The sequence below is a fragment of the Ambystoma mexicanum genome, chromosome 9 (assembly GCF_040938575.1).
Source record: "Ambystoma mexicanum isolate Mex_15411 chromosome 9, UKY_AmexF1_1, whole genome shotgun sequence".
NCBI lineage: Eukaryota > Metazoa > Chordata > Amphibia > Caudata > Ambystomatidae > Ambystoma > Ambystoma mexicanum.
In genome coordinates, this window is record NC_090931.1 from 889,032,000 (window position 1) to 889,059,592 (window position 27,593).

General features: G+C 46.9%; 1 protein-coding gene across 4 annotated transcripts in view; it reads left to right on the top strand.

Moving 5' to 3' along the window:
* The window catches only part of USP40 (ubiquitin specific peptidase 40), a 2,045,603-nt gene that overhangs the window by 1,720,669 nt on the left and 297,341 nt on the right, over nt 1-27,593 (top strand). Inside the window, exon 30 of one of the 4 annotated variants that reach the window (XM_069616010.1) lies at nt 24,928-25,268. The exons of the other annotated variants lie outside the window; for them this stretch is intronic. Within the exon in view, the coding sequence (XP_069472111.1) occupies nt 24,928-24,960 (33 nt within the window). The 3' untranslated portion in view covers nt 24,961-25,268. Of the gene's footprint in view, nt 1-24,927; nt 25,269-27,593 lie in introns of those variants that run through there. 4 annotated transcript variants of the gene reach the window in all.

Genomic DNA, 27,593 nt, shown 5'->3' on the forward strand with positions numbered 1-27,593 from the left:
GCTACATCATGTTCACACTCTGAGTTCGCAAAAACCAAAATGTCATCTTAAAATAGTGACATTTTTAAGATCTTTGAGCACTTCCTCCATGACGCGTTGAAACACCGAAGCAGCTGATGCCAGTCCGAAAGGCATGCGCAAATACTTAAAGGTGCCTTCCGGTGTGACAAAAGCAGTTACATGTTAACACTTGTCCGATAGCGGCACTTGGGGATAAGCTGCAGAGAGATCTATTACTGAGAACCAACTAGGTTCCCCAAGTGTAGCCAGAGTCTCGGAGATTATAGGTAGAGGGTGCCTTTCAACGAAAATGTTCTTGTTGAGGCCTCTGAGGTCGACACATAATCTCAGGCTACCATTGCTCTTTGTGACCAGGACCACAGGGGAGAGCCATTCAGTTCCCTCGATGCACTCAATCACTCCCTTTTGAATTAAACTCTGAAGTTCCTCACAGAGCTGTTGGTGAAGTTTAAGTAGAACGGGTCTCACTTTGTGCACCACCGGCTGTGCATTTGGCTTGAGCTTTATGTTGTGCTCAAAGTCATTTAACCTTCCTAGGCTGGAAGTAAAAACCTCAGGAAATTCCCTAGACCACCTGTCCTCAATATCTGCAATAGTTACAGGTTCTGATGCACTTTCTTGTATTCGGACACCTAATACTCTCTGCTCCTCCCAACCCAGTAGCGATGCTCCCTTCTTCGCAACCAGAATTTTTGCAGAACACTTTTTCCCTTTGTAAGTTACTGTGCCGTTGGAACTCGCCAGTGAGAGCAATGTCTGAGTCCTCATAACCACAGGGTTGTACTTCAGCGGGAACCAGAAGGTCAGGAGTTTTGCCTAGAACGTTCCTGAAGGTGTCTTCTGATATTATGGTCCACGGTGAACACGAATCTACCTTCATCTTGATGTGACACCCATTAATCATGAAATGGTCAACTGGTCCTTTGCCATTACCGGATACAGCATCAATCTGGAACACATGCCTTACATTCTTCTCCTGGACAGGCGGCTCATCTGGCATCCTTTGCAGGGGCTGTGTGGAAGATTGGTATTCTGTGTCTCTTTGTTCAACAGAATTCACTGATGAATCTTTACACATATTCGCAAAATGACCTTTGCGTTTACATCTGTAACACTCCGCAACTCTCACGGGGCAGGATGGAAAATTTGATGAATGCCTGGAATTTCCACATCTAGAGCACCTCTGACTCCACCACTCCTTCCTGGTATTCGCCCTCCTCTTCGGCATGACTGCACATACCCCCTGTGCAACACTGTGAGATGAATGTTTGTCAATCTTCATTGCTCTCATGTATTGAGAGGCTTGCTCACTACTGCGTGTCAACTCCATCGCTTGCTCCAACGACACATCTTTGGCAAGCAACTTTTCCTGCACCCTGGGACTGTTGGTGCATCGCACTAGCTGGTCCCTAATAAGGGAGTCAGTGAGGTCCCCAAAGTCACACGTGTGGCTCAATGTCCTCAGGGAAGCCACATATGATTCCACAGATTCTGCACTGTCCTGTGCCCGTTGAAAGAACTTGTGTGTTTAAAGTGTCACGTTCTTCTTAGGCTCAAATTGATCTTCAATCTTTTTCAAAGCTATTACATACTCATCAGCGTCTCCAGATTCTTCCTCCACACCATGTGTGAGACTGTCGAAAACAATGCGCCCTTCCAGACCCAAATTGTGTAAAATAAGTGCCTTTTTCCTGGCAGAACTATACCTGTCGCCCCCAATGGCAGCAATGTAGTTTTCGAACATCTTGACCCATCTGTCCCATCTGACTGGGGGCCTGCCCGGTTCGGACAGGAATGGTGCAGGTGGAGGGATTGCCGCTGCCATGATGTCAATGTCAGAAGGGGACCTTTGGTCCTGCAGTGTTACACAGAACAATGGCAGAATAGGATGAGCTGGAGAGCCTAGCAGAGTTCAAGTAGCATAAAGTCCAGAGGCTCACTTGACACAATGAACAGAGAATTATGACCTCACAATGGGTATCAGCGCTGGGGAACTTCTGCCTGAAGATTCTGAACGGGGCGCTCAGCAAGAGACCTTCTGTTGCATCACAATGGCCATAAGGAATGTCAAAACCCGTCCTGGCTGAGCAGGCTGTGTGCGTTGCTGGGCAACCAATTGCAGTCTTTGAAAGTGCTACAATGTTCCAACAGGGACGGGTGGGAACTGTCCTTGAAAGCGTTGGGAAACTTCCTTTGTAAATCCCAAAGAAAAACTTCCTCTGTGATCTTCACAAAAGAAAACACACACGCTCTGCTTAGAAACGTGTATATGCAGTGCCTTGTAACACTGACGTGGCCTCCACCCCCCTCTAGGGCACCCGACTCTGACCTGGGAGATGGGGCAGCGTCTGCTGCCTGGTGTGCCGGCTCGAACAGCTGATTGTGCGCCACTCTGAACTCCCACGCAGGGAGGAGCGGTGCTCGTAGCACGTAGCGTGGTGCTGCAGACTCCAGTCAGGAACAGCTGATGGGGCTTCCCTACCGTCTCTGTAGCGGGCAGTCAAGGGAGCGGGCGCCGAACAGCTGGGCACAAGTGCGGCTCGTCCTCGTCGCCAATGTTGAGTGACGACCGACGCCGTGGGTAATTAAACAGAAGTGTTCAATAAATAAAATACAGCGATGGCAGCAGACGCACCAACAGCTTTGGGTGCTGGAGTCAAACTGCTCAACAATTCAAACCATGCAAAGCGTACACATTCTGAGAGAATCCTACAACCCAGGAATTCTCAGAATGTGTATGCATCGATGGAACCCAGCATTACTAAACTCTAAAGACCTCGAACACAGATAAACACAGTTGTAAAACATAGAAACCTAACATACAGTTCTATTGATTTAGACTTTAAACAACTCTTATAAATCAAAAATCACAGGTAGATAAATCACTAAATTTACACTACTAATGTACGAATGTTCATTTTCGGGTGCTCTGCCTACAGAGCACCAACACTTTACTTTATTTTTTTTCCTTTTTAAAAAAAAAATATTTGTATTGATTTTACAACAAAAGAAACTCGTTGTCCCCCCCATTAACCCCCATCCCCCACCGGGTTAGTCCGTATGACTGCTCTGAGCTCCGGAGTGTCTCTGCTTCTGTTTAACTGAACATGTTCAGTATCTTTATTTTATGTGGGCACCACTGTTCCATATAATCACTTTGTAAGTATTCCAAAGTTACTGCCCAATCATCTCTGAATTTTTGATAGTTCCCTTGGAGATTGTATGTTATGTGCTCCATCGTTATATGGGACCATACTCTTCCTATCCAGTCTAGTGCCATTGGCAGGTGTTTCTGCTTCCATTTTTGGGCTATTTCCAACCAAACTCCAATCAGTAGGCCCATAAAGTTTTGTTTCTGGTGAGGGTTCTATCTTTCGGGTCCCAAATCCCACATAGCTAGACTTCCTCCCCTGGTTCTCCCATATCTGGGAACATTAACTTCATGTGTGCTTTGACATCCCTCCAATATTGTTGTAGGTTAGGGCAGTCCCACCATATGTGTCGCCAATTGCCTCCCCTCCCCCCCACATGCCCTCCAACATTCATTGGAGACTACACTGAACATCGTATGTAGTCTTTCTGGTGTGTAGTGCCACTGGAGAAGAATTTTCATCCACATTTCTTTTGAATGTATTGTTTTCGTTAATTTGAGTATCAGCTCCCACGTGTATTCCCACCGTTCCCTGGGGATCGTTTTCCTTAAGGTCTTTTCCCATCTCTTAATGTATAGCCATTTTACTTCCTCCTCAAGCATATTTATGTGTCAGGGCTGGCTGGTGTAGGTGGTTTAGTAACTAGAAAGTGTATGTACATAGAATGAACATTGTGGTTGGCCAAGTCAAGATGGAGAGAAAGAAACTTAATCTGATTGGTTTAAGGAACAATTATATGTTTGGTTTGTCTGATTGGTGGAAGGGATAATGGGTTGGATTCTTGGGAGGTGAGCAAGATTCTAAACTGCCTTTCATCCATAGTAATTCAGTGGCTGATTGTACATTTATTAAGCTCCTTAAGTAAGGCCTTTCAAAGTTCTGAAGATTTACTAAAGAAGTAAGGAAATTGATTGCTGTGCCTGAGAGAACTAGAAAACATCAGGTGGGATTGTTCCTTTGAAAAGTTTATAGACTTTCACAGAGAATTTCCATTTTCTAAGGAACTTAGTGTTAAGAAGTTATTTAAAGGTTACTGAGAAAAAACGTTTATACAGTTTTAAGACTATGATTAAAGAATTGTAAAGACTGTGCGCACAAGTTTTTAATGTCATCTGCATGAAAGGAGTTTCAAAACAGATTAGCGCGTGCGCGAGTCTTCGCGTCTTCTGCAACGTCATTTATGGGAGCGCGCGGGTATGGAGAGCGATTGTGCGCGTGTCCCGATGAATTGTGCGCAAGATCGTTTTTAGGGCGTGTACAAGTTTTCACGTTACTAATGTTGCGTGTAAATAGCGGGTGCTCGGGGAGCGATAGAGCGCAAGTCCATATGAACTGAGCACGAGTTTGTTTTCAGCGCGTGCATGGGTTTTCATGTTTAGCAGCGGTGTGTATAAATTGCGCGCGTGCGTTTAGCGAAAGAGCGCATGAGGTCAATGAACAGTGTGTGAGATTGTTTCAGCGCGAGAACAGTTTTTCACGTCTTGCTTGCGTTGCGTGTTAATCGCCTGAGTGTGGTGAGCGTGTATGTGATTTTAAAACGCACGTCAAGAAAATAACTAGCGCAAGTTATTTTCCGAGTTTTGAAAAGCACGTGTTTATTTTTCTTGTCGTATACGCGCGTGTTAATAGAAAAACTCACAGGCAGGAGGAGCAGCATTCAAGAAAGTTTAAGAGTTTCCATTTTCGTGTGACTTTCACGCTATTGGGAATTCTATACTTCAAGAAAAGACTGCATTCCTTTAAAGCATTTAAGCTCAGACTTTACAGAGTTAAATGAAACGAAAAGTAATGAAGAATATCTAAGTCTGTTAAGTACTTGCAAGAGTCATTTACTTTAGAGTTCTAAAGAGACTTGAATGGCATAGTGGCAAGATGCATTAGAGCATCAAAACAGTCTACAGGATATTCAACATGAATAAATAACCTCTAAGTCGTAATAGAGGTTTAAGAAGTAAAGAAGTTAGTGTATGTTAAAAAACAATTTAAGAAAGGAAATTTATACTATTGCATAAGTAACCAAGCATATTTGTTTTACCACAGATACCAGAGCCTACCAGAAGGTTGCAGGGCAGCAGTTTCTCATTTGTTGTTTTCTCCAATTCCCCTTTCCCTTTCTTGGGGTTCTCAGCTCAGCTTTTATTTTAGGGTTAGAGGTGAACTCCTGGTGAGGGTCCGTGGGGCCAGCATCAGCTCCTGTGGAATTCCGTCAAGCCGGACCTTGACATTATGAATCTGTATGTGTTTGAAACCAGCTTCCTGGTTCCATTCTTTGTCATAATGTATTTTTCGAAGGGGGGTAGTTCTCTTGCGGCAGCTTCTCTTATTTTGGGCGAGTCTAGCCAATGGTATAGTTGGTCGTATTTATATGTATCGTTGGCATTGAGTTTCAATGGAGTGGTACAGTCTTCAAATGATCTTATCTGTCCTCCCTGGAAATGTCCCCAACCATTCTGCAGCCTGCTTCCTCCCATTTAAGGAATGCCTTTTTCTCGAGTCCTGGTGGGAATTAAGGGTTTTTGAATGGGGGCATGAAGGGTGCTGGGTTTTTTGTTAATGTGCCCTTCTGTGTAGCTCTGTCCCATATATCTAGTGCCATCTGCATTATTTCGCGTATTCGTAAATTGGGATGTCTGTTTTTTCCCCGCCCATAGCAAGTGTCTCATGGTTGTGGTTGCTACTGCCCTGTCTTGCGCTTCCCACAGCTTCTGGGAGTTTTCTGGTATCCATTCTTTCACGATACACAGTTGGGCAGCCTCATAATATTTTTTAAAATGCAGTAGTGCACACCCCCGTCTTTTCTAGAGGCAGTGAGGACCGTGTTAGATACTGTGTTTTCCCCTGCCATATGTATTCCATAACCGCTTTCGTTAGGGATTTAAAACATTTCAGAGGGGGTCCTATTGGCAGAGCTTGAAATGGGTACATGAGTTTAGGAAGGATGGTCATCTTGATCACCGTTATCCGCCCCACCATGTTATTGCTAATGGGTTCCACCTTTCCAGGTCCCTTTTTATTTGTCGTAGTATCAAAGGGTAGTTTTGGGAGTATTGGTGTTGTATCTTATGTGTCAGGGTGATTCCCAAGTATTTGACTCCCAGCTGTGCAACTTTCAATTGGAGATCTTCTGCGACTGATTGAATCTGCTCGGTATCTCCCGCCAGTATCAATATTTTTGATTTCTGTCTGTTAATCTTAAACCCTGACAGGGAGCCAAATGTTTCTATTTTTTGCATGAGGAGAGGGAGGGAGTTTTCTGGGTCCCCGAGCATCACAAGCATATCATCTGCATATGCTGCTATTCTATGTTCAGTACCTCGCATATCTATGCCCTTTATTTCCTTTTTGCTTCTTATCTGCGACATTAAGGGCTCCAGGAAAATTGCATATAATAAGGGGGATAAGGAGCATCCCTGTTTCGTCCCCCTCTCAATTTGAATCTTCTTGGATAGGGCTCTGTTCACTGCTACTCTGGTGTTGGGTGAGTTGTAGTTAGCTTTTATCATTTTGATGAAGGGCACCCTCAACCCCATTGTCCTCAATGTGTGGAACAGGAGCGACCATTCGACTCTATCAAACGCCTTTTCCACATCCAAGGCCAATATCATCGCTGGGGTTTGTATTATTCCTATTTTTTCCACAACATGGAGGACCCTCCTGATGTTATCGTGCGTTTGTCTACCGGGGACAAAACCCGACTGATCATGATGGACCAACCTCGGGAGTATTTGGGTGAGTCTTGTGGCTAAGATTTTGGTGTACAACTTCGCGTTCAGGTTTATCAGCGCTATTGGGCGATATGATGTTGGGAGTTCTGGGTCTTTTCCCTGTTTCTGTATTACCAGCAATTTTGCCTCATTCATCGATGGGGTGATATTGGCTTTTTCTTTGAGTTAAATAGATCCGTTAGAACCGGGGCTAATGTGTCGCTGTACGTTTTATAAAATTGGGCAGTGTAGCCATCTGGCCCTGGAGCCTTATTCCTGGGTAGATCTTTAATCGCATTGATGGCCTCTTCTTGAGTTATATCCTTATCTAGCGTGTGCCTCTCTACGTCCATTAGTACCGGAAGTGTTACCCCCTCTAAATATGTCTTTTGGAGGCTCTCGTATGGGTGATCTGACGAGTATATTTGCCGGTAAAATTGCTCAAAAATGGCCCCAATTTCCATGTTTTGAGTCTTTCTGCTCCCTTTCTCGTCCCGCAGTGCCATTACTGTCCTATCTTGATTTTTCCCCTTCAGCTGTCTGGCCAGTAACTTGTCCGCTCTGTTAGCCTTTATGTAGTACCAATGTTTCAGTCTAATGAGGTGTCTTTCTGCTTTTTTTGTGCGGATGGAGTCTAGCTGTCTTTGTACATGTCTCAGGGCTCTTTGCAGCTTCAATGTTGGTTTCTGTAATATTTCTTGTTGGATTTTGCTAATATTTGCCTCCAGCTCCCTTTCCCATTGGAGGTTAAGCTTCTCCCTTTGGGCTTTAATGCGATTATATGACCCCTCTTGACTGCCTTTAGGGCTTCCCACTGAGTTTCCATCGATATGTCTGGGATGTTATTTTTAAGGTATTCGATGATTTGTTCTCGGATAGTGTTCCCCATCTCCGTATCTCGGACTATCTCCTCTGGGAGTCACCATTTCCACAACCCGGGGTCCCGTGGGGGTAAGCATTATCTCTACCGAAAGGGGGGCATGGTCAGATAATGAAATGGAGCCGATGTCTGCCTTCTGTGTTTTTCCCAGCATACCCGGCGTGGCCCAGACGTAATCTATCCTCGACATTGTTTGGTGGACATGTGAATAGTAAGTGTTGATTAATGTTGATGTGCCTCCAAATATCTACCAATGCTAGGTTGGACATTTTCTGTTTCAGGGCTTTTGAGGGGGAGTATTTCCCCTGCTGTCTGGGGGGCTGATCTCTCGAGATTGGGGTCCCACGCTATATTCAGGTCTCCTCCCAGCACGATCTCCCCTGTAGCAAATCGTTCTAGTTTTCCCAGTGTATCTTTAAGGAATCCCTCCTGCCCCATGTTTGGTGCGTATAGGGCCACTAGCGTTAGAGGGCGCCCTTCTATATTCGTGTTTGCTAATAAATATCTCTCCTGTTTGTCTGCCTCTGTTTGGAGAATCTGAACCTTTAAGGAGTTTTGAAAGCTATTAAGACCCCTGCCTTTTTGTCTTGTGCATTTGCCTTTATTCTCTGATTATACCCTTTCAAGCGGACCTTTGCCTTGTCTTGTGTTCTTATATGTGTTTCTTGGAGCATGATAATGTCATATCTTTCTTGTTTTAGAAAATGCTCCACTTTTTTTCCGTTTGACAGGAGAGTTGAGCCCTCGGATGTTATATGTTAATATTGTAAACCCCATCATGTACTTGGAAGTTAGTCTCTGAATGTATGCCTTGGAGCATTCCCTGAGTATTATGGTTCCCGGTGTACCCCCGCCCCTATAAGGCAACCCCCAACTTGCCCCCCCCCCCAAACTGCCCTGAGATGGGCTCTGGTTCCTATGATCGCTCAGGCGTTGCGCCGTACACGCCATGCCCGACTATGCTCAGGGATAACTTGTATGGTATTCTAAAACCCTTCGGATTCCAAGTGGTGTTCCGAATGCCCTCCTCCCCCTCCTCTGAACCTTTGTTTCTTGTTTCTGGAATACTCTCCTCCATTTTCTTTAGCTTTCTCCAGTTGGAGTATTTGTTCTCTCCGGAGTGCTTTTGGTAATTTCTTCTGATGCCTTACCTTATCGTTACCTTTCTCTTGGCGGGGGACCTTTCCCTTTTCTTTGATTGTTTTTCCAGTGCGATTCCGACCTATTCCGGGTTTGGATGTCTCTTCCCCCTTCTTTAAGGTTCTTCCTCTTGATCGTGTATGCCCAGTATTTGCCTCCCTTCTTCACAGGTTGTTACCCTCCTTTGCTTCTCCTGCCATGTGAACAGCAGCCCAAAGGGGAATGTCCATTTGTATCTTACTTGCTTTGTCGTTAGGAATCTTACTACTGGGCCCATGTCTCTGCGCTTCTGTAGCATGATCTGCGCCAGGTCCTGATACAGCTGCACCTCCTCCCCGTTCATTCTGATGTAGTCCATTGTCCTGGCTTTCCTCAGGATCTGTTCTTTTTGGGGGTATGAGGAGAGGGCTACTAGAACATCTCTTGGCCTTATACCCGGTTCACCTGCTCGCTTTGGACCCATTCAGTATACCCTGTCAGAGTACTTATTCTTCCTCTTTTGCTTCTAGGATCTCCTTGAATACCTGTTGGACTGCCTCTTTCAGGTCCCTGTCCTCTTCTGACTCTGCCATATTCTTTATTCTTATGTTCGATCTTCGTGATAGATTTTCAAGATCCTCGCATTGTATTTCTAGATTATGGGTCCGTCTCAGCAGTTGTTCCTGGACCTCTGTAAATTGTTGTCTCTTCGTCTAGATTTTGGGTGATTTTCTCCAGGGTGTGCGTCCTCTCCCCCAAATTTGTAATCTCCGTTCTTAATTCTTGTACCACCTTCCTCATGTCATTTTTCATGGATTCAAATTGCGTCCTTGTTTTGGCCATAAACTGCGTCTGAAATTCCCCAAACCACATTTTCATGTCCTCTTTGGTCGCCATTTCAGGTTCTGGTATTCCCATGGTTGTTTTCAAGAGTTGCCCTTCCGGTTTTTTTTTCCTTGTAGAGGTTGAGGGAGTAGTTTGTTCCAATCCCCACAGTTGTGGGAGGCTCTGGTCCTGCTTCTTCTGGGAGTTTTGGTGAGTTGATTGCGCTGTCCTCCCCCTGGACTTTGACATAGGTGCTGTTGATTGTGTTTGTATTATAGGCCCCCCGTTCGCTGCCTGCCCCCCTGCGGTCTTCTCCTACAATGGTGGAGCCTCTGAGTTCTGGGGAGGGAGTGCGTCCTTCCCAGATTCCCCCTCGTCAGGCTTCCCGTGCCCTTGTGGGGGTGGTCGTCAAGCCGATTTTGCCTGTGTTTGTGTGTCCTATGAACTCCTTTTCATCCCCTGAGGGGGAACCTTATGCAGCCTGGAGGTTGCATGTCCTTGGATGATCTCACACCATGTTGGTGGGGGTGGGGGGATTGCCCCTGCTTATAGTGCCCCCTGCAGTGGAGGGGGGTGTCAGGGCCCTGGCAGAGGGTTTGAGTGACCCCTCCGCTTTCCCCGGGGGGTCTCTTCTGGGAGGGCCTCGTGGATTCGAGGCACTCCTCTCCCTGTTGTGTGCTGCTCCTTGGATGTTACCCCTCTGGTTAATAAGGGCGTAGGTGCCTCTTTCCCCCGTGTCTCTTTGTTGTCCGTGGGGTACTATACAGCAGGCCGGGAGGGGACTGGGGGGGTACGGATGGATTCTCCCCTGTGTGTGCCCCAGGGCGTCCGAGGCCGAGGTTTGTGGAGTTGGTGATAGCTCTTGGGGCCTTCGTCCACTCCTGTTAGGCAGAAACCTGTGCAGTTCCCTCTGGGACCACTGCAAAAGATTTAAGACTACAGGTGTTTGGCAGTAAACCCACTTGGTAACAGTCTGTACCACACAGATTCACTTGGTAGCTGTGGCTGAGCAGTCAGACTTCCCTCAAGAAGAGTTAGGCAGTATACAGAGTATTCACAATAGGTCAAAAGAACACAGTAGAACAAGTAAACACTGACCAGGGCTTGGTGTAAAAGAGATATAATTATTTATTTAAAACCACATCTAGAAAAACACACAGGCACTAATAGTAAGCAATTCAAAAACACGGTCACTAAAAGATATACACTCCCTTAGAAGAATATTAGACAAGTCTTAAGTAAAGCCCCACTTATTTTCAGACAGCGGTGAGCGCTTAACGCAGATGGCACTCTAATAATTCTTTTTTAAAAGGGAGAGAAGAGCAGAGAATAATTTGAAACAGGTCCCAACACTTTTACAAGAACACAACAAGAGAGGAAGGCAAAGTAAAACCGTGACGTTAGAGTTTAATAGGCTGGATCCACTTTAAGAGGATCAAACGAAATGTGTCCAAGGTCACACGGTTGCAGTGCACAAAAGTCTTAAAACGGTTCAAAAAGGAGTTGGACCAAAGAAAGGGACCAGTTAGAAGGTCAAGGTGGCCAGTCCAGTCCAGAAGGTTAAGGGATTATTATTACCTTGTAGCAATCTTTAGAAAGGGAGGCCTGGCGGACACAGTACCTTAAAGTGGTGAGAATATTCCAGCGGGGGCAGTTGTTCCTGGCAGCGGATGCAAGACGGTGCTTCGTCCGGGGGAAGAGAAGATCTCGTTGGGGAGGAAGACAGGAGTCCGTTGCACTGCCAGGGAAGAAACCAGCCGCAGAGTTTCTCAGGTAAAAGGAGTGGTCCTTTGATTCGCGGTCCAGTGGTAAGTGGCTATCCGGTTGCCGGGGTGCTTGGCACAGGCAATTCGACCACAGGCCGGTCTGGGATGCGAAGAGAAGAAGGTAAACTGGTTGTGCCCACCAGTCAGGGGAAGAAGCCTCTCCAGCCGGGAGATCTTCTCTGTCGTCGGGAAGTGGTGAGTCGGTTCTGCAGGGCTCCACCGGAGGTGTCGTCGTGGTAGGGGGGCTCAGCTTCTCCCTCGTCGGATTCTCAGGTCCTGTGGCGACTTCTCAAGTTCCAGTCCCCAAAACCCTGCTTTTATGCAGCACACCCCCATTCACTCAGCCTAGCTGTCAATCAAACATGCTAAGTGGTGAGCCGGCCGGCTCACCACTTGGGCCAATCACACAAGAGTGCGACTTGAGTTACCAAGGTAACTCAGTCCAGGGTGCCTAAACCCCCTCGCACACCCCCTGTGGTAGCCAGACAGAGTGGCACCACTTTTGGAGGCTTCTGTGGAGAAGCCTACCAAAAAGTGGAACAAAGGGCTCGACTTGGGTTGGAGTCACAGAAGAGAACACAAACGCCATTTTAGAATCGAGTCCTGGCAAAAAATACCAACCGGCGAATTAATATTAAATAAATAAACCGGCGGTATGTTCGAGGCTATGAGAATTAAATAATTAAAGTTGGTAGCCTCGAACAATGGGAAAATCCCATAGGGATATATTTGCGGTCGAATATAAAAAGTAGGATCCACTGCCACCAGCCAAAACTCGATCAGGGGGGACGGAGACGTGCCCCCTCGACTAACAGACCCCGGGGCAATCGAATTGCCCCGACCAGTACGTCCACAATATGATGGTTTGTACTGGTTTCTGTTAATAATTTGGGACTAGTAAAGCCAATGGTGACTTTACATGCCCTGGGAGACAGTAGTCAGTCCCAGTGTATGGAGTCTATGGTGGGGTGTCACTATGACACCCCTGTGTTACTGCACGGAGGGTGCTGTGTAACACACATAGTAAAAACACATGAGACCCTATGGAGTAAAGGACCCCATGGCCCATAAAACACATTAACAGTCAAAGGAACACCATAAATCATGACCAAGAATGGGTGAAAAAAGTCTCACTCTTGGCAGGAGAAAAAAACAAACTCCAGAAATCCAGCAAAGCTGCTGGGGGACTCACTAGGTTAGGAAATTCAGCCTAAAGAGAGAATTCTCCCTAACAACTCCCCCCCACGACCGCGTAGCTGATTTGTGTATGCTGGGCGGTCCCGATCCGCTATCGTGCTGCCCTTCTCTGACCCGGGGATCGCTCTGGTTTGCCTCGCCTTGGTGCTCGTGGGCTCATGCGTCCTCTCTCCGTTCTTGCCAGTGCCGCCCTTCTATCCGTGTTGCTCGGACTGCTTGGTGGGGTTGCTCCTGTCTTCTGGCTCTCCCGTGGGCCGCGGGGGGGGGATTCCCACCTCCGCTTTCGGTCCTTGTGTGCGCGGTCGCTGGGGTCCTCTTCCACCCCTCTATGGGTCCGGATCTCGTGCGCTCTCCGGTCCAGCTTTGAGTCCCAGCTGCCCCCGTGTCGCATCTACCCGAGGGGGGGGGCCCTCTTAAGCGCTGTGTCGCGCACCACGGGGGAGTATCCCATGCCAACCCTCTGGGCTCCCCGGCCTCTCCTGAAGGCAAGGGAGCTCCTCGTCACGGGGCTCGTCCCGGGCGCAGGAACTGCTCGGCACTCCCGGAATCCTCTGTCAGTCTGGCGGTGGTGGGCCTCCACCTCCGAGCATTCCAGTGACAGTTTTTCTGCTACTTTGATGTGCTTAAGTGGTGCGGCCCGGATGGGGTACAGAGCCACGTTCAGACACGTCGTCCTCCCATTGCCGCCATCTTGGAATCCAACACTTTACTTTTAAACACAGTAAGATCAGAATATAGAGCACTTGTGTATAGCAAAGCAAGTAAAGAAAATACAGGGTAAGTGCTGAAACAATTTAAGAATTAATAGGTAAAATAAAAGGAGTTAAAACACAATACACAGCCCTACATAAAGAAGGCCCTACACTTTAAAAGTCCTTCTCTTGCTAGAAGAGTTTGGGCCTAGTGCCCTTAGTCACACGTCCCAATTGAACCCTTTGCAGGGCGATAGCAGTCTTTAGGTACGCTGCATCCACTGGGCCCAGTTAATGTGTCCTGGTTCCATCAGGGGAGGCCCAGGGGTTGTGGGTGCAGAAATCACTTTCGGCTTTGTGTTTTAGTTCTAGCTAGTTGGTGGTTCTGCACTGTGGCAAGATGATTCCTGGCACTGCACAGCTGGACGACCCTGGCACGAGGAAGAAAACATAACCAGGTTGTCGACAACTTTGGAGGAGCCCCAGGACATGATGCAGGCATCAGACAGCAATGACAACTGTGTGCACGCAGCGAAAGGTGAGCCCTCATGATGGAAACAAAGTAGTAGGACCTGCAAGGCCCCTTTTCATGCTGGAGAGCTGCAATTTTAGGGCAAGGCCTCTTGTACCACAAGTTCAGGGTCTGCAGAGTACCAAGTCTGAACTCGGGAGAGCAACCGATGCAACGAGGGAGCCCAGGCGTCAGCTGGTCAGTCCATGGGATGGTCCCGGGACACTTCTGAAGGCTACCAAGGACAGGATTCTCGAGCAGGGATCTGACTTGTTGTTCCCACGGTCCTGGGGTTGAAGCACCTATGAAGGCCTTCTGGAGATCAGCAAAGGGCTTCACTGGGACGGTTGAAGAAGACAATGCATATTGGCTGTTACGAGTTCCGTGTCTTCAGCAGGATGCTCCTCTTCGAAGCGATCTTGGCAAAAACAGTAATATGTTGAATGGCCACAGGAGTCCTCCTTTTTCCTAGACTCGAGTTGGGGTGACCCTCAAGCCCACCAATGTTAAGGATCTTTACCATTCAAACTGGCAATCATGGACAGCCTCTGGACACCACATCTGCCCAGCAGCAGACCCACACTGGCTAGGATGTGGACTGGGACCAGACAGTCCCAGCCCCTACATCTGGCCACAAACACACATCACCGATTTGCCCGGGAAGCCAAGGCTTTGCCCAGGGAAATCAGCAAATCCAGCCCAGAGAGGGAAGGAAGGCCAACATACAAGATGGCCAAAGGACAAAGTGAAATCTCGTGGCACGCATATTTTAGAGTATGAGACTTTTATTAATAGATATAGGGCCTCATTACGACCCTGGAGGTAACCATGGCGCTGTTAGCGCCATGGTTGCCTCCAAAACCTTACCGATTCCGCCATGGTGAATGGAGCAATTACCGCCCCATTCCAAGGTTGGCGGGGGCGGTAATTCCCCATTCACCATGGCCCTTCCCCATTCCCATTTTAGCCCCCATAGGGCTCAATGGGAATGGGGAAGGCGGTAATAATGGTACCGCAAATTGCGGTACCGTTATTACCTCTAAAGTCCCTTTGCGGGTCCCATCCTTAACAGCTGGTTTTACCAGCCGTTAAGGGAGGACCTGCAAAGGGAACTCTTAATAGGGCGGTAAGGGATTACCGGTAACGGTGCCCTTACCAGTACCGGTAATCCCTTACCGCCCGGGTCGTAATGAGGCCCATAGTGTTTCTGTTAGGTTTTTGATCCATCTGGAAAAGTCAACCGCTGAGCCAATGCACAGGATTCAGTTTCTCTGAGCCTTGTATTCAATACAGGCATAAGTCAAGCTAAACCAGCTGATCCCTAAGTGAAGTCCTGGCAAGGCATGGGCTGCCTCCTGCAGAGGAGCATAGTGTGTCGGTCTACAAAAGGATATTGGACATAAGCGTGTGCCTATGGCTTTACATAACAGCTTTAATTTGTATTGAAGAGGTGTATTCCTCTTAGAATAAACATTGCCTTTGGTGACATCTAACCTTAACTCCGCATTTGACAATGACCTCTCCTGATGACCCTGACATTTGAATGTCATGCTTTCAAGACTCAAACTATCCAATACAATGTGTTTTTCTCCACAGATTCTGCAGGATAGAAATTTATTTACTCCAGCATCGGTCTGGCTCAGGACATGTGTTTAGCCACCAATGGCTCAGGACATGTTTTTAGCCACCAAGGAGAACAGTGCAGCCTGGCGTCTGTCCTGTTTAGCGTCATTGGCTTTCATGTCTCTACATTTGATGATATGGGTAGTATACACAGTGCAGATTGCTCCTCATGACCTCTGTTCCTTTTATCCATGCACTCCGCCCAGTACTTTGAGAAAGCCATTAGCTCTTTAGCAATTTCTAACTACTTCATGCTAAATCTCTGGAAGTCTTCCGGCTTTAAGCCCTGCAGGGTTTGTGTCTGTACTACTTGGTGGAAGGACAAGATATGGATGTCTGCCGCTCATGTCAAGCAAGAAAATATAAGGGACGCCTGATTTTTATCTGTGGTCTTTCAGGCAATATAGTAAAACTGAAGAGAAATAGACCAACCAGACCAGAGATAACATCCGATTACTGTTTCAGTTGTAATCGTTGACTATTTATTTTGCAAAAAACGTACATCAGATTGCACAATAACAATTCTTTTCATATAAAAAAGGCTCTTTAAACCAAAAACACATCCCTCCATACACACTTCGTTCACAACTTCTTCATGCATTCATCATATTCACAAACAATAGAAAATGATATTTTATTCATATCACAATGGTGGTTAAAACATTTCTTGGTTCAACACTTGATTGATTAACAATGTGTCTCTCTGTCAACATTCAGGGGATAGAAAAGAAACTGTTTGTCGACATGTTTCAGTTGAGTTCTTAGCGTGGGCGACTAGTTCCCTTGTATATTATGTTCAACCTTCTTCAGGACAAAAGACAATCGCGAATTCCACGTTGTCTCAAAGGAAAGTGGGGGTGTGAGGCAAAGAGGCCTTGAGTCTCCACTAAATTTTTTAGTGGCTAGCGGGTCGGTAGGTTGGAATAAATCCCGGCGTGAAAATTCTCAATCAATGAGCTTCACGTCGTATGTCTCGGTTAGAATGGATATGCTTGAGAAAATGAACGAGCTGTAGATTCGAACAATTGAAGGGTTCCTTGGAGAACCAGCTCAGTAGAGTAGGATAAAAGTGTTATAAATTCGAGCAGGAGCGTGATATAAACACTTGTTCTGATGTAGACCCCTTGAAATGGAATGTCAACTACTGATGTGCAGCCACGGATAACAATGTCACGAAGCTTGTGTTTTCATAAGCATTGCTCATAAGTGGATAAGTCTGTGCGCACTCCTCCGTAGCGAGAATGCTACGGAGGAGTGCGATAAGTCTGTGCGCACTCCTCCGTAGCGAGAATGCTTCTTGAAGACATTGACCTCGACATTCTCGCTGTTACCGAGACATGGTTCACTGCTTTTGACACCCTCCTCCCTGATGGCTTCAAGATCATCTCCGAGCCTCGACCTCACTGCACTGGTTGTCCTTAATCTTCCCTGAGTGGTTTACATCTTACCCACTCAGCTCTACTCTTCCTTAGAGGGCCTGGTTTGCAAGTTGATCATCTCTCCCATCCCCACCCTGACCATTGCTACCATTTACTGGCTACCTGGCACCACCACCCTGTTCCTTTCTGAATGGGCCGATTTCTGTTCTTGCTTACTTTCATCCACCTCCACCTCCTCATGGGTGATTTAAACATCCAACTGGACTCCTCAGGCTCAATATCCACTCTCTTCATTCACCTCTGCTCCTCTCTTTCCCTCTCCAGTCTCCCTTCTGGTCCAACCCACTCGGCTGGGCACACTCTGGATGCCCTCATACACTCTTCTCTCTCTCTCTCTCTCTCTCTCTCTCTCTCTCTCTCTCTCTCTCTCTCTCTCTCTCTCTCTCTCTCTCTCTCTCTCTCTCTCTCTCTCTCTCTCTCTCTCTCTCTCTCTCTCTCTCTCTCTCTCTCTCTCTCTCTCTCTCTCTCTCTCTCTCTCTCTCTCTCTCTCTCTCTCTTCCCCCCCCCCTCCGCTAGTCATCCCTCTCTCCTGGTTAGACCATTCTTTTCTCTCCTCCCACCTAGGTCCCTTTGGCCCTCTCACTGCACACCCGAAAGCCATGCTAATCATGTTCACTAACATCCACCCGATGAAACGAGTGTCAGCTGCTGCCTTTGCCTCCACCTTCATCCCCCACCCTCTTACCTCAGTTTCAACCTCTGATTTTGCCCTCAGCAACCTCCACTTGTCCATCACCAATACTCTTGACATTCTTGCCTCAGTCATGGGGATTCGCCTGAAACCTTCCTCTACGCGTAACACCTCGTATGACTCTGAACTTGCGGTCCTGAAACAAAAGTGGCAAACATCAGGATTATCCTCTGACAAACTGCCCTGCTCCAAAGGCAATATAGACTCTCCATCCGTGCCAACAAAAGAGCCCACATACAGGCACGGGTTTCCGGTAGATCCAACAACATAGCTGAACTTTTCAAGATCTGCAGGGAACTAGCCAACCCTTCCGCAGTTTCCTCCTCCCCTTCTCATTCCCAGGCCCTCTGCAACACACTGGCCACTCACTTCAACACCAAAACTCAGGACATCCTGAACACCCTTGTTACCCAACCTCTCAACCCATCCCTCGCCCCATTGCCTGCCTTCGCCCATCACCCTGCTTCTCCTCCTTCTCCCATATCACGCCTGAAGAAGTTACCAGAGTTGTCTGCTCCATGAAGGTCTCTTCTAGACAGGTTTCCCCTTGCTCATCTACGACCATCGAGGATAACATTGGCTCTCTTACCCCCGTACTCGCTGATTTCTGCAATCATTCTTTTGCCACTGGATCTTCCCCTCCTCCCTTAAGCATCCTCTAGAGTGTCCCCCTCATGAAAAAACCTTCAGCATACCCCACCTGTCCTGCCAATTACCGCCCTATTTCCATCACCCCCTTCCTGGGGAAGCTGCTGGAGAAGCTGGCATTGCCCCAATTCAACTTGCACACCGAACTTGCTGGTGGTCTCCACGACCATCAATCTGGATTCCGAGCATCCAGAAGCACGGAAACTGCTCTCCGTGAAGAACTGCTTGCATCTCTGGATTCCAATTCCCCTGCTGTCCTCATCCTTCGCATTCTCTGCTCTGCCTTTGGCATGGTCAACCATTCCATCCTCATACACTGGACTGGCTGACATACTTCCGAACAGCTCTTCCCAAGTCATCCTGGGCACCTTCTCCTCTCCTACTTCCTTCGCCACCTGTGGTGTCCCCCAGGGTTCTATCGTCCCCGCTTGGGTCTTTAACATCTACCTTGCTCAGCTTGCACGCATCATCTCCTCCTTTTCCTCCAACTTCCAGTGTTATGCAGATGAGACACAACTCTTTTTCAAACTTCCTGCTGACCCTCATGCACCTGCCATTATCCCCGACTGCCTAGCTGCCATCCGGTCCTGGTGCACCTCCAACGATCTCTGCCTCAACGCCTGTAAAACTGAGATCCTTTCCATCGGGACCCCTACTCTCCTCCTTCTTCCCTTCACTCTGGCCTTCCTCTTTGGGTTCTTCCCTGCTCCTTCTTCTGAAGCCAGAAACCTTGGAGTCATCTTCGACTCCTCTCTTCTTCCTCCCTCACACTCAGGTCTGGTTGGCAGTGTGTGGAGCAGCCAAACATCTACCTAACGTAGTGGCGAGGGAGGGGTTGAGGCCATAGTACATGATGGCAGGGAAGCTTCATGACAAATGTCACAATCAGCCTGGATATGGCTAGTTGTGTGGGGCGTTCTATGAATACTGGAACAGTTGTCCGACGTCACTCTTGGTTGAGGCTATCGTTGTTCTCACAGAATGTACAGGAAAAGCTTTTGGATATGCTCTTTGACTGACATAACCTCTTTGGGGCGAAAGCCGATGACTCCTTCCACTGGTTCCACTCCTCTAAAGTGACAGCTAAATCTTTGGGTCTGGCTGTCCAACAATTCTCGCAGATGTTGTGGATTTCGACCCTCTGTACACTCTGGCTCTCATGGGAGAAGTCCTGCTCCACAGGGCAGACAACAAACTCGCTGTTTCCCCAGGGGTAGACGGCAAGGGTCCCAGAGGTGGAATTTCCATTTTCATAGTACCACTCGGCTGCCCAAAGTGCAAAGCCCCCGTGAGAGGGACTTTTTCCACAAGTCCCAAGTGGGAAGGAAATGTCCCTGTTCAGATCGGCATGGTCCCACACCACGTGCAATTACTTGTGCCTTACAGGTCGTTCATCAGGGTTATTGTCTCTCCTTCAGTCAACCCCCTCCAGACCATCCTCCTTCCAACTCTGCCATGCCTCCGAACCGCTTCCTCTTGAAGTCTGTCAGCATCTAGTGAACTATACCATCAAACTGGTACCACTTTCGGAACGAGGCGAGAGTGCACACCACCCTGCTTGTTGAGGTAATGCATGGCCACTGTGTTGTCTGTTCGGACGAGGACCTGCTTGCCTCTGAGAGATGGTGCAACAGCCTTCAGGGCTAACCTGATGGCCCACAACTCCAGCCTGTTGATATGCCACTTGGCTTCTCATGGAGACCAAAGGCCGCTCACCTGCAATTCCTCGCAGTTGACGCCCCAAACCTTCAGAGACGCATCCGTTCCCACTCGTGGCTGGGGCTCAGGTGGCCAGAAGGGTTCCCCTGCAATGAGATTGCTGCGTGTGCTCCACCAGCCTTGTCCTGAGACTACCTGACTGGACACCAAAAGGAGATCCGTGAGCGCTCCCAGGTACTGAGATCAGTGGTCCCTCCGGAGCCATTGGAGGGATCACATACGCAGCCTGGCCTCTGGCACAAGAAAAATACAGGAGGCCATGAGATCCAATAGGTGGAGGAAAGAAACTGCTGGGAGAGTGGTGTGGTTCTGATTACTACACCATCAGGGCGATGTTTCCAAATGAGACCTTTTCCCGCCGACTTCCCTCAGATCAGCCAGTTGTCCAGGTCCGGAAATGCATGGACCCCGGATCTCCTGAGGTGAGCCGCGACCACTGCCATGAGCTTGGTGAAGAACCTTGACGCAGAGGTCAACCCAAAGGGAAGCACTTTGAACTGAACCTTAGGAACTTTCTGTGCTTTTGTTGTATCAGCACATAGAAATAAGCATCCTGTAGGTCTATGGACACCAGTGAGTCCTGGAGTTCGAGAGCGTGGAGAATCTCTTTCAACGTCACCATCCTGAATTTGTCCTTCCTCAGGAACTTGTCCAAAGCCCTGAGTTTCGGAATGGGACGGAGACTCCCTCCCTTCTTGGGCACCAGGATGTAACGGGAATACCACCCCAACCCTCTCTGGTTGGGAGGTACCACTTCCATGGCATCCTTTGACAACAGGGCTCTCAGTTCTTCTGGAGCTCCTGTCCCGGTTGGATCTGGGGAGGTGGAGGTCTCTCCAGAGGCCTCTTTAGGAAAGTCGACAATAATCCCACTAAACCCACTGCAGGGCCCAGGCGTCAGAGGATATTTCCTGCCACTGAGGCCAATGCCCTGCCAACCGTCCACCAATCATTGCATCTTGGGAGCAGAAAATCAAAGCGGCTTAAAGGGCATGGGTGACCCTGCTGCTGCTGCTTGTTGTCCTCTAGAGGCCCTTCTGCTCCTTCCTTGACACGAGAAGCGCCTGACTTGGCTTGCGGGAGCTCCGCCTTCCTGCCATAGGGCACATAATGATCCATCCGCACAGAACTCCACGGTACCATTATGTTGGAATATCTGCGCAATGGTGTCTTACCACAAGGTCTGGTGGTGAGGAATGAGCCACGATTATTCCTGGATAACAAAGAATTCATTATTAGGTGGAGTTATATTGCGAATAAGTGCGTAAGGGACTGGCTAATTCTAATAATTGACACCGCAAAGGAGATGTCAGTTAAACAACTTGAAGAGCTTACTAAATTAGAAGAGGCCATTAAAAAACTTGTGCCATTGGAAGTATACACCAAGAGACTGGATGAGATCATTCGTGAAATGAATGATTTTAAAGAATCAACAGTACGAGATCGTATTAGACGGCTCAAAACAGACATCACAGATTTTTCTCATGAGAAAGCTTTCCGATATACCCAAGAGGGGTACATGCCCGATCAACATTATGACAGGGCACCTAGATCCCAACAGCAAAAAAACGTGAGGTTTACCAACACCTCGTTTAGTTCACACAGCTCGATGAAGATGCATTTTCCCGTGGAGGTGGTGGTAGACAACAGAGACGTGGTAACAATCGTGGTCATGGGAATCCCAATAGACGTAGGTCTCAAAACACCCGCCCATTTACTAGAGGGAGGGGACCCTCCGTTGGTTATTTAGATCAGGACCTACAAAACTGGGATTACGAACCACCAGTGACGAGGAGCAACAAAGCTTATTAATTAATTTGTCTTCATATACACCCACACCAGTTGAGATATCAGTCCTGGAAAAAGGGTTTGGGTTTGTTCCTACCATTGCCTACGACCGTTTTGTCTCAAGAGTTGAAATAGAGGAACTATTCAGGAAAATACATTTGAAACAGTATTTTCACGAGAATCCCTTTGAGGATGAAGATAGGAACAACGGTTTGCATAATCGATCCTCTTTTTGTCCACCTACCACGAGCCACAGTCCAGAGGCTGTTGTATTTGAAAGAAGGGTTCTAGCAGATCTCGAAACATTGGAATGTACCCAGTCTCCGTATGCTTTCCAAAACTGTTCCACGGCACAGAAAAAAGCTTTTGATTCCCTCAAAAATAACAAAGCCATAGTAATACGTAGTGCCGACAAGGGCGGCGCGATAGTGTTACTGAACCGTCAAGATTATGTTACAGAGTGTTTACGACAGCTTTCAGATACTACCTTTTACAAACTTGTCGAACAGGACCCAACGGGATGCTTGATGAACATTATTGCCCTCAAAGTTGAGAAGGCAAAGGACAGGAACTGGATAACAAGGAAGGAAGCCGAGTATCTAGTGAAGAGGGATCCTAGTGTTCCTTTATTTTATATTCTGCCTAAAATTCACAAGACACTATCGAACCCTCCGGGTAGACCAATAGTGTCAGGCACGAACACAGTGCTGGAACCGTTAGCGAAATTTGCCGATTCCTTTTTGAAAGGGTTTGTCAGTAAAATGACGTCCTATGTTCAAGATTCGATGGCAGTCATCAAGCTGATTGAGAATTAGCATTTTTATCCACACGAGGATATCCTTGTCACTATGGATATTGTTTCTTTGTTTACTAAAATTCCCCAGTCGTCCACATTGGATGTTATTGAAGAGTTGTTATTAACCAAACGCAGCTCCTGTATGACACCGAATTTGTTTATCTTATGATGCACGGAGCTGGCACTTACTGAAAATTATTTTCAATTTGACGGCCGTTTTTACCAACAGGTCCATGGTACTGCCATGGGGTCGGTCGTGGCACCTTCTCTGGCTAATCTTTGTGGACTATGTGGAACACATGAGTGTTTACAGTGAACATAATATCTTCAAAGAATGTATCTCGTTGTGGCGGAGGTACATAGACGATGTACTGTTAATTTGGCATGGTGATGAGACCACCTTACAATCCTTTTTCCAGTGGTTAAATGGGATCAATCCCTTTTTGAAGTTCACTATGAACTTTCATAGGGAACAGATAGATTTTTTAGATTTAACCATTTTCTCCAATCCCTCCAGTAATTTGCTGGGATTGAAACCATTCCACAAAACCACGGATAGGAATTCCCTTCTCAGATATGAAAGTTTTCACCCTAAGGCTTTAAGGGACAATTTACCATTTGGGCAGTTTCTGCGACTCACACGGAACAGCAATGAGAAAGATGTTTGATTCGGAAGCCTCCAATTTGAGTCATAATCTGATCCAACGAGGATATCCCAAGAAAATTGTGAAGAGATCACTGAAGAGAGCCTACAATAATCATCGGGAGGCTTTGCTCGAATACAGACCTAAAACCAGTCCTTCTGAGTATGATCCACTGGTTTTTGTGAGTACCTTTAACCATCTTTCCAACCATGTGGTTAAGATGGTCAAGAAACATTGCCATCTTCTAGCACAAGCTAAGATACCCGTAGTGACCCCCCGGGGCGCTTTCAAAAGGGGACGCAATGTTAAAGAAATGGTGTGTAGAAACGATATTAGTAATAAGTCTGACAAACAAGCCACCATTACCCAACAGTGGGGGTTACCGAAATTAAGAGGACATGCCCCTTGTGGCATGTGTGTCTGCTGTCCCCTCACTAAACGAACCTCTGAGGTGGATATTGGACTTTCCAGACCTTGGGAGCAAAGAGGGTTTACAAATTGTAATTCGAGTTTTGTCATATATGCCATCTGGTGTCCCTGCCATAAGATTTATATTGGTAAAACCGAACGAAAAATTAAAGTCCGCATCAGCGAACACAAAAGCTGTATTAGATTAAGGAATTTAACAGCACCTATGGTAGGGCATTTTATAATGCGGAATCACATCTGTGAGGATTTGAGATGGACAATACTTAAGAAGATTGCGGTTACTAATAACATTTCTGCGGATAAACATACTCTATCCAGGGAGGAGAATATACTCATCTTTTTGAGCAAAAGCCATGTGGTTGGCTTAAATGAGGCGATAGATTGGAATTTTTAATTTTACACTGCAAACCACCTTAGAGTCTGAGTTTCACTTTAGTAACCAGCTGGGCTTACAGAGTTGCCCAACTGAGGGTTGAGATCTTTTTCTCCCCTTAAATGTGACCAGATTGGTGGTTTGTTATACATTCCATCCTTCGAGTAACCACGGGTTTGGGAAGTGCCGTTCCCAATGCACTGCCACATGAGTTTTCATGTGTCAGCATTTTCTGTATGGTTACGCCCAGTTTGTCTCAGCATCGGTGCGTTTAATTATAGCGTTTCTTTTGATTGAGTATTGTGACCTTTACTTACCTAGCTCCTGTCTGACGGCCGACATTGAGAGATTTCATCGATTGGTGGGATTGCCGAGCTTGCACGAAGCCTTAGGGGCGTGTACCCTTAGGACATCTTACGTTACGTGCTTGTCACATGATTACACGAGCACGTATATTACCCAGAACCGTGTAGCCTGACCGTTGGATATGCCGGTTGATTTTGATCGTCACGGCCACCCACGTTGCAAACTGGAGAGTTACGGAGGTAAGAAGGGTCAGAGTTTGGGTTCCGGTCCGCGATGTCTTTGGTAGTAGGGGCTATTTGCAATGTTTTTATGGTCGTATTATCTACCTGTGCTCCTCATTCCATGAATATTTCGGCATAAAGGGAGCACGTAACACTTCCCCTTTCCCCGCGTGTGATGCAAGTGAATTTACCGACACTGTCCTATATTCCGCGTAAGTGCGGGAACGGGTCAGTGGCCACTTATTCTTAAAGTCTTGTTAGTCCAAATACGTACGGTGCACCTTATACACATTTGGATGATTTAAGCAAATGAACTGAACACTTTAGAGTTACGCTCTGGTGTTCTGATTGCTTTTCGCTTTGTTTTTCCTCTCCCGCTACAGTATTGGTTATCTCCACGGTCACGACTAATTTAAATGTCGCGTCTGGCGCTACCCTATGGGACGAGTCCTATTAGGAGACGGTCGTGACATGTGCAAATGCTGGAAAGCGTCAGATTTTTTCAATAAAGGTAAGCCCGGGTCATACAAGCATTTTTCGCACATAATAGGGTTGTATGTCGTGTGTTGTTACTATGAAGGGACCAATTTGATACAGATTTGTCCTCATGATACCGTGTTACTGCGGAATAATATACATTTTTGTTCCTCCTTGGAGCACTATATTGTTTGGTAACTGGTTGTGTTTCGCCTTTGCGTTTACAGGTGGGCGAGAAGTTGCTACCACTCACACATAGAGTCTACGAGGTTAGGCTCTTCCACTCAATTAGGGACTGCACGCTGTTCCATCCTTCGGCGGTTGCCTGTCCCCGGGTTTGATTCACACCAGTGTTATCCCCCGACAAAGTCAGAGAAGAGTGATAGTGAGTGTTTGACCTGAAACAACCCCTGTTTTATGCATTCTCTCACATTCTTGTTTCCTGACTATGAAACATTTTTGGGTCACAGGAGTTTTACCTCATTGTGAGGCATGACTATGGTGGTTCTGGATATCTGAAGGTGTCACGAGGTTGTGGTGATGGTGATAATATTTTGGATGCACCAACTAACATGGTGTTGCTATCAAGGTTTCTGGATCACGGTCCACTTGCTTTTCCCTTGGTTAGAGGAAGATGTAGGGTATTAACCTTTTTCTACACCCCGTTCACTTGTAGCACAGTGGTAGTAATGATCAATCTAGAAATTTAAGCATTCATCCTGATTGATGTTGTGTTTTCATGTTTGTATTTAGGTGAGTTCCGCTGGTGTATTTTACATGTTCTTCATTTTTCCATCTACATTCCACGCGACCTCGCTGGACCAGAGTACCCCTGAAGAATTTCTGTTTGCTGAATATTACACAGAAAGAAACATGTCGGGTCGGGGAATGTATTATTTGTGAACAGTTTCAAGTCATATTCACCTGAGTCTGAATAGACTATATAAACAAGAAACTGGCTCAGTGGTGTTAAACTTATGGTTCATACTAACAATGGACTAGATATTGTATAATTGCGTTTTAGTATGTTTGTTTATATTGATGAAATATTTGTTATAATAGAATGATTTGTTGAATGGTTTGAGTATGAATGTAGTGTGGTTGAAGTGTGGTTTATTGTGGTTTTTAGATGGGAATAATGTATCCGGTCAATCCAATGATGAAATGGATGGATTGATTAACAAATTTATTGATACCAATATTGACGTATGTTTTTACTATTAAGAAATCCGTTTTTTTGTGATTTGTTCAATATATGTTAATAAAAAATATTTAATTATATTTGAACGTCTACTAGGTTGAATTCAATTTGTTTCACCTCAGGGTTTGGTTTATTGATAGACGCATTTGTTCCACAGATGTTTTTTGCATCGTGAAGCTATTAGGATTATGTAGACATGTACATTACACTGGGACTCGCCACTTGAACACAACAGTACTCTGACCTTCTTTGTTAACTTTGTATATGTTTAATCCAGGCCAGGTCACAGTACTTAGATATTCCTGGTATCCCCTGTTACTCTTGTGTTTTGGTGGTTCTGATTACTCCACCATCAGGGCGATGTTTCCAAATGAGACCAGACTTTTCCCGCCGACTTCCCTCAGATCAGCCAGTTGTCCAGGTCCGGAAATGCATGCACCCCGGATCTCCTGAGGTGAGCCGCGACCACTGCCATGAGCTTGGTGAAGAACCTCGACGCGGAGGTCAACCCAAAGGGAAGCACTTTGAACTGAACCTCAGGAACTTTCTGTGCTTTTGGCGTATCAGCACATGGAAATAAGCGTCCTGTAGGTCTATGGACACCAGCGAGTCCTGGAGTTCGAGAGCGTGGAGAATCTTTCAACGTCACCATCCTGAATTTGTCCTTCCTCAGGAACTTGTTCAAAGCCCTGAGTTTCGGAATGGGACGGAGACTCCCTTCCTTCTTGGGCACCAGGATGTAACGGGAATACCACCCCAACCCTCTCTGGTTGGGAGGTACCTCTTCCATGGCATCCTTCGACAACAGGGCTCTCAGTTCTTCTGGAGCTCCTGTCCTGGTTGGATCTGGGGAGGTAGAGGTCTCTCCAGAGGCCTCTTTAGGAAAGTCGACAATAATCCCACCACATCAACTGCAGGGCCCAGGCGTCGGAGGATATTTCCTGCCACTGAGGCCAATGCCCTGCCAACCGTCCACCAATCGTTGCATCTTGGGAGAAGAAAATCAAAGCGGCTTAAAGGGCATTGGTGACCCTGATGCTGCTGCTTGTTGGCCTCTAGAGGCCCCTCTGCTCCTTCCTTGACACGAGAAGCGCCTGGCCTGGCTTGCGGGAGCTCCGCCTTCCTGCCATAGGGCACATAATGTCTATTGCACCTGGAGGCAGGCTTGGCCGGCTGCGCCTCTAGGCCCAAAGATTTAGTAGCCAATTTCGACTCCTTGAATTTGTCCAAGGAATCATCTGCTTTCTTGTCCGAAAAGCATATCACCTTCAAAAGTCATGTCCATCAATCCGTTTTGGACATTCAGGGAGAAGCCAGAAGTTTAAGATTAGCTTGGCGTCTCATCACTACTGCTGAACCCATTGCTCTGCT